Raw genomic sequence first — 8,149 nt, 5'->3', positions numbered from 1 at the left:
AATTCCTTGAAACAAAGTTAACTAGGTGTGCTGGACAACTTCATCTTGGATTAAACACCACTGGAATTTTGCTTCATCTCTGGTCAGCTGTGTGTAATATATATATATATATAAAACAAATTCTGATAACCTTACCAATCATGTTATTGTGTTATATGATTTGTGCCCACTTTTATATATTGCAAAACAAGTGAAAGATGTTGGAATTCTTCCTGCAATTCATTGTAAATTTCTGTTTATTTACGGTGTCAATAAAGACGATTGCAGAAAAAAAAAGTTGTAACCAATCAGTGGAGGGAAGGGGCGTGGTTTACTGCGGGATCGAGGCTTGGATCGCTATCCCCGCCCACACATGTGGTTCTGAGTTGAACCTGAAGAGTTGGTAACATCCAAGTTGTCAGAGTTGAGCGCGGAGTTTGGGGTGACATGGCGGATGACCTGGGAGATACGTGGTGGGAGGAGACAACTGGCGGCGCCGCTGATGAAGGTAGGGATGCCTGTCATGTGTGGGTGATGTGGTCATACGGCTGTGAACGGGGGAGCTACAGCGCCCTTCTCCTACGTGTCTCATGAATGGTCAGCAGCTCCTGGAGATCTCCATGTGTGTGAGCTAGGGATGAGGACGACTAGGAGGTGAAGTGCTGAGCGCCAGTGAGATGTTAGTCCTGTCAGGCACGCCCCCGAGTACAGAAGCCACGCCCCCAACCAAACCATAGCCATGCAAATGTAAGCATTTTATAAGATGCAGCCAGTTGTAATGACTCAAACGGATGCCTATTGCTGTGGTTTTGAGTAATAAATAATGTGCAGAGCTGACAGCGGCACAGCGCACTCATACAGCGCAAGTCCTCGGACACTATGGCTGTTATACAGGGGAGGCTGCCACCCTCATCATGTCTTCCCATGCTATTCCAGCCAGTGCGCCCTCTTCTCCGGTGCTGCCCCGGGCACAGCGCGCCCCCTTCTCCGGTGCTGCCCCGGGCACAGCGCGCCCCCTTCTCCGGTGCTGCCCCGCAGCCCCGGGCACAGCGCGCCCCCTTCTCCGGTGCTGCCCCGGGCACAGCGCGCCCCCTTCTCCGGTGCTGCCCCGGGCACAGCGCGCCCCCTTCTCCGGTGCTGCCCCGGGCACAGCGCGCCCCCTTCTCCGGTGCTGCCCCGGGCACAGCGCGCTGCATGCCCCCTTCTCCGGTGCTGCCCCGGGCACAGCGCGCCCCCTTCTCCGGTGCTGCCCCGGGCACAGCGCGCTGCATGCCCCATTCTCCGGTGCTGCCCCGGGCACAGCGTGCACCCGTCCTGTGGCACAGTGCACCCCCCTGCATGCTCTATTTTGTCCATATTTACGGATCCATTACGTCCATTATAGCCAATGGGTCCGTGAGCAACATGGATGCCATCAGTGCTTCATTCGTGCTACACAGATAGGGATGAGCGAACTTTATGTTTCAAGTGTGGCGTACAAGGTTCGGGTTATCTTAGGGCACTTTCACACTAGCGTTATTCTTTTCCGGCATAGAGTTCCGTCCTAGGGGCTCAATACCGGTTCAGAACTGATCAGTTTTATCCCCATGCATTCCGAATGGAGAGCAATCCGTTTAGGATGCATCAGGATGTCTTCAGTTCAGTCTTTTTGACTTTTCAGGATGGAGATAATACTGCAGCATGTTACGGTTTTATCTCCATCCAAAATTCCGGAACATTTGCCGGAATGCCAGATCCGGCATTTTTTCCCATTTAAATGCATTAATGCGGCCCCGAGTGTTCCGGCAAAACGGATCCGTTTTTGTGGCCTGCGCATGCTCAGACCGGAAAAAAATGTGAAAGAAAAGAAAATGCCAGATCCGTTTTTCCAGATGACACCGGAGAGACGGATCTGGTATTTCAATGCATTTGTCAGATGGATCAGGATCCTGATCCGTCTGACAAATGCCATCAGTTGGCATACGTTTTGATGGATCCGGAAGGAACTGCTTGCCGGAATCCTCTGCCGCAAGTGTGAAAGTACCCTAAGAATTTCGTTATGAATTCCGCTACCACGGACCATAACTTATGGTCCGTGGCAGCGGAATCCATAATGGAATTCTTAGATAACCTTGTACGCCGAACTTGAAACACAACGTTCACTCATCCCTAATCACAGGAGATTCTTAGAAAATTAGTTTTGATCTGTGCAGTGTCTATGGAACACGGATGACACACGGAGAGCAAAAAACGGACACATGGATCCCTCACAGAAATCTTTACTGATGAATCACTGACCACACTGTCGCAGCTTTCAGCAGGGATCCGGATGTGTGAATGAGGACTTACTCAGCAGAGCAGTCCACAAAACCTTCATCCATAAAAGCATTTATTGGAGAGTGTTTGGCTCCTCAAGGACTGCTGCAGAGCTGACTCTCCATTGTATGTTCTCGCCGCATTTGTGATGTGGATCTGTAATGTTATTTCTATAAATTGACCTTTTGAAGACATTGTACGGCTATTTTCACATCTGCGTTTTCCTTTCCGGTTTTGAGATCCGGCAGAGGATCTCAATAACGGAGAAAAACGCTTCAGTTTTGTCCCTATTGAAAATGAATGGGGACAAAACTGAACAGACCTGATCGTAGGGCACCAGCTTCTGCAAGCAGCGTTTTCGGACACGGTATCCGGCATGTTCATTTTTTTTATATAATACAACCGGATCTGTTCTGAACGGATGCAGCCAGTTGTATTACTCAAACGGATGCGTTTTGAGATCCCATGCCGCATCTCAAAACCAGACAGCAATACCGCCGATGTGAAAGTAGCCTAATTAGGATATTATCCAATCACTGTGAACTACTGGAAGTAGAGGGATTGTACCGGTACAGTCTGTAACGGCTCATTCAGACGGCCGTATGCTGTCTGCAAAAGTGTGGATCCCTTTTTTTGCGGATTAGGCACAGACCTATTCACTTCTATGGGGCCCTTTTCTTCTGTTCAACGGCTTCGCAAAACAAATAAAACCTGTCCTATACTTGTCAGTGAAAATCAGGATGTGGCCCCATTGAAGTCTATGGATCCACAAAAATGCGGCAATCCGTTTTTTTTTTGCAGACATGCTCAGCGCTTGTGCGAGAGCGCTGCGTCCTCGTTAATGATCGCTTGCACACTGCTGTGCTGTGTAATTACAGCTGCTCGTCAAGTGAACAGGAGAAGAAGTTGTAATTACACTGCACCGCCCCTACCAGGGAGACAGTGTGCAGGGAAGTATTGAAGAGGACGCAGCGCTTGTATGGGCTCCGCGGCCCCCTTAAACAGCTGATCCACGGGGTTCCAGAAGTGCAGATATTGATGACGTGTCCTTAGTATAGCCCACTGCACAACCCCTTTAGAAACCAAAAAAATGAAAAAAACAGAACTTTGATGTGCGTAAGTATTCACCCCCTGAAAGTCAGTACTTTGTGGAGCTGGCCTTTACTGCAGTTACCGATGCAGTCTCTTGGTATGTCTTTAGTGCTTCTACCGATTGGGATTTCTGTCTATTCTTCCAGGCAAAACCCGCTTCAACCCCTTGAAGTTGTCAGAGGTCATAGTTGTCATAGACGCCTGTTCAGGCCATTTTACTCCCTGGAAAAAGTCTAAGGTGTACCGATACTCCTCAGACTCTTCTTCCCCCATTCATCAGTGCGGTGAGCGATGCTGTCTGTGCCTGAAATAACCAATAGCAAAGCTCCTTACAGTAAGGAGCTTAGTGATTGGTCAGTTTGAGCTTATGGCACACCGCTCTGAAGTGAGGATGGAGGCGCACGATCCTCACTGGCGGGGTAAGTGGCCCTGCTGTGTAGTGAAATTTAGTGGGGGTCCCGGATCTGAGCGCCTTGTTTTTCTCTATAATGATGAGTCTGAAGCCTCAGCCGAGCGCTGTCTCTCCTCCCTGCTGAGTGCGGTACTGAAGACGGCCTCAATAGAAGGTCTAGGGGACCGTCTTCACTACCGCGCTCAGCAGTGAGGAAAAGTGGCTGAGCTCCTGCTTATAGAATTTAGCGAGGGTCTCAGCGCTGGACACGCCAACAGGAGACCAGCAGCAAGCAACACCAACCTCCGACTTGGGTCTGACCGCCAGCTGAAAGGCAGCGAGGACACGGGAGGGAGACCCTCAGGGCAGGTCATTCTATTGTCCTGTAGCCAGAAAAATAAAGGAGGAGCAGCTTATAGATGCAGCAGACTGTGATGTGCCTGTGTACCCGCTGTGGGGCCCAGCACAAGCCCCTGGCTGATATCACAGCATGACTGACTTATAGATACCCCTACTCTCATTGCCAATGCTAATCCTGGAGATAACAGGGGGAGAAGAGAGGATGCTGCATGAGGGGTAGGGTCGGGTTCACACACAGACAGTAGTGGCCAAGGAAAAGCATCACTGTCCCACTATATACCGGATACTACTAAACTATGTGCGCTATAGTCCAGGACACTATATACCGGATACTGTATCACTATGTACACTATAACAGTATATACAGTACATTATCACACTATGTACACTATAACAGTATATACAGTACATTATCACACTATGTACACTATAACAGTATATACAGTACATTATCACACTATGTACACTATAATAGTATAACAGTACACAATCACACTACATACAGTACATTACCACACTGTGCTACCCTGAGCCTACCACCCTGACCCTGCAGAGCCCTCTGTGCCACCCTAAGCCTACATAGCCTCATACTGTGCCAACCTGACCCTGCAGAGCTCTCTGTGCCACCCTAAGCCTACATAGCCTCATACTGTGCCAACCTGACCCTGCAGAGCTCTCTGTGCCAACCTAAGACTACATAGCATTAGCATCCAATCTGAGACCACTGCAGAAGGGGAAGCTCTCATGTGGGCAGCACGGTGGCTCAGTGTTTAGTACTGGTGCCTTGCAGCGCTGAGGACCTAGGTTCGAATCCTACCAAGGACAACATCTGCATGGAGTTTGTATGTTCTCCCCGTGTTTGCGTGGGTTTCCTTTCCTCCCACAATCCAAAGACATACTGATAGGGAACATAGATTGTGAGCCCCATTGGGGACAGTTGGTTGCTAATGTCTGTAAAGCGCAGCGGAATATAGTTTATTTATTTTACGTTTATTTACGTTTATTTATTTATTTTATTTTATGCATATAAGTGCATAAAATAAATAAAAGGTGCGAGGTGCTTTGTCCAGTTGCCCCTAACCTCCATTTCCACTGAGTGTAACAGTGTCGGAGGAATGACTGTAATAAGGAGTCTACTGTTCACAGCTATACCGGCAAGAACTGGTGGCACTGTTTAGGTGGCAGTGGTCTTATGTTTAGTATATAACCTCCAGCTAAATTTAAAATATTCTAAATTAGCTTTTTATACATGGAAGACAGTTCTAGATACTAGTAATGGTTTCCCTGCATAAATAGCAACCCCTTAATGTTACGTAGGCCTTCGTATTAACTATCTGAATTACTGTAACTTTCGTACTCCTCATCGGCTAAAAATACTCCTCAAAAATGGTAAGAGGAGTGTTTACTGTAGCGCGACCTCTGTGGGTTTTGTTTCTGTATAGCAGTCTTCAAGTCATGTCATAGATTCTCGATTCTGGGTTTGCGTTTCCCATGATGGACAGTTTCCTCTGACCAGAGACCCTTCTTCCATGTGGTTGGGGAGTCTGCCGCATGCTGTTTGCTGATATCCAAATATGTTTTCTTATGCTGTTCTTTAAAGTGTCACCGCACATTGAAACATTTTTGATATGTCATATAACTTGCCAGCAGTAAAGGTCCTGCTGGGTGTTATCAGCAGCGGGTGTGTCTGTCCAATCAGTGCTACTGTGCAAACACCCCCAGCTGGTAACACCCATCAGTACCTTTTCTGCAAGCTGCTGGGAATGCGTTCATAAACCTCTAGTAGAAATAACAAAGGAACGGCACAACATAGCGTCATGGGTTGTGATACTTTAGTGTCACAGTCCCGGTTAGGAGTTGGGACGTAGCTGTACATCTGATTACAGCAAGTTACATGCAATCTGAATGAACAGCTACGTCCATTTGCAGCAAGGGGTTAATGGTGCTAATGGTGATCTATACCACTAGGGGGAGCCCACTGCCTAGGGATTAGATAGCATCTTTTGCACACCATATTAAATTCTTGTGCACTGATCGCCCCCTAGTGGTAGCATAAAGATTCTTAGCACTTAAAATGGCATTATGTGAGTGCTAAAATGAAAGGGGTTGTACAGGTTTTTTTATTTTTTTTATCGATGACCTATCATCAGGTGTCCGATATGCGGGGTCCAACACCCTGCACCCCGCCGATCAGCTGTTTGAAGAGGAGGCAGCGCCCCATGCAAGCCCTGCTTCCTCTTCATTTCACTGCCGATCGTCTCTCTTGCAGGGGCGGCATAGTGTAATTACGGAGCGCCACCGTCACCGGTGGGGTGCCAGGTGTCGGATCTCCGCCGATTTTAGATATCGATGACCTATCTTGACGAAAGGTTATTAATATAAGACGCCTTGCAGAACCCAAAAGTTATAAAATAAACCACAGCAATCATTCTGCAGTGCCATTAATTGGCTGCAGTGGTTGTATGCCAGCATGGTGTCTTCATACCAAGACAAACAGTGAACCATTACATGTTGGCGCATGTGCAGCGTGGGATTTAACCAGTAAGAACTGCCTTTACGCTGCTGCTAACCTTAAATAAATAAAAAAAATTATATAGCAGAAGAACTTGAAGATACCGTGTTAACACTATGTTTTCTCACCATTTTCTCAGAAGGTGGGTTTTGGGTTCTACAAGCCCCTTGCAAAGCGTGCAACAGACTTGGGGCTCATGCACACGACCATGTTTTTTGTCCGCATCGAGTCTGCATTTTTTGTGGGTCAGATGCTGACCCATTTATTCAGTGGGGCCGCAAAAGATGTGGTCAGCGTACTGTGTGCTGTCCGCATGTCCGTTCTGCGGCACCTGCAAAAAAATAAAAATAAATAGAACCTGTCCTACTCTCCCATTTTTATGGACAAGGATATGACTTTTCTATAGATGGCAGTACGTTCCGTTCCGAAAAAATGCGGAACGCACATGGCCGGTATCCGTGTTTCGCAGATCGCAAAAACTGCTACAGCCATATGCATGAGCCCTTAGTATCATTTGTGGTCAGCGACTGTACCGATGACTGGATAATGGGCAATCAAGGGTTCACTGATGTGAGTGGGAGCGAAGGCTAGGCCACACAGAAGTACTGTAGCCATGATAGAAAAGTGTCAGAACACACAGGGCATTGCTGTGTAGTCACAAACCTTGTCCCCAGCCACCATGATGGACATATGAGCTTCAGGACTGGACCATGGAGCAATGTAAGAACGAGACGTGGTCTAATGATTCACACTTTCTTTTACGTTATGTGGTTGGCCTGGTGCATGTGCATCACTTACCTGGGCAGAGATGGCACCAGTAGAAGAAGGCAGGCTGGCGGAGGCAGTGAGATGTTCTGCACAATTTTCTGCCTCAATAACCAGGAGTCCTGGCATTCATGGGTTACACTTACTATGACACGTACCACCTACCTAAATATTTTTGCAGACCACGTACCCTGCTGGTGGTGGTGACTTCTTTCAGGAGGACAATGCTCTCTGCCAAACTGCACAAATTGCTCAGAAACGGTTTGAGGATCATGACAGAGAGATAAAAGTGTTGACCTGGCCTCCGAATTCCCCAGATTTGAATCCGGTTGACCATTTTTGCTCATTTTGGGCTAAAAATAATTTTTTCAATTGGTCTTTGTTAAAAATATTGAGCCGTTCTGTCACAAAGTGTTTTCCTAGCTGTGAGAATTGTACTTCTCACTTTGTGCCGGTCATCTAATAACCCTTATCTCTAAATTACTAAAAGGTCATAAACACTTTATCAGCAAGATACAGATTGAGCTATAATGAGTTATTGAGACTACTTTCACACTAGCGTTCGGGGCTCCGCTAGTGAGCTTCGTTTGAAGGCTCTCACAAGCGGCCCCGAACGGATCCGTACAGCCCCAATGCATTCTGAGTGGATGCGGATCCGCTCAGAATGCATCAGTTTGGCACCATTTGGCCTCCGCTCCACTCAGCAGGCGGACACCCGAACGCAGCTTGCAGCGTTTTCGTGTCCGCCTGGCCGT

The 8,149-nt window shown here is 47.7% G+C and overlaps 1 protein-coding gene across 1 annotated transcript in view; it reads left to right on the top strand.

The window, feature by feature from the left end:
• Nucleotides 1-333: 333 nt before the first annotated feature.
• Nucleotides 334-8,149, top strand: part of CMSS1 (cms1 ribosomal small subunit homolog) — a 338,805-nt gene continuing 330,989 nt past the window's right edge. The window contains exon 1 of the mRNA XM_040423292.1: nt 334-487. Within this exon, the coding sequence (XP_040279226.1) occupies nt 427-487 (61 nt within the window). The 5' untranslated portion in view covers nt 334-426. The remainder of the gene's footprint in view (nt 488-8,149) is intronic.

The sequence above is a fragment of the Bufo bufo genome, chromosome 3 (genome assembly GCF_905171765.1).
Source record: "Bufo bufo chromosome 3, aBufBuf1.1, whole genome shotgun sequence".
Classification (NCBI taxonomy): Eukaryota; Metazoa; Chordata; class Amphibia; order Anura; family Bufonidae; genus Bufo; species Bufo bufo.
Note: the sequence above shows the minus strand (reverse complement) of the source record. Positions and strands in the feature narration are given on the sequence as shown.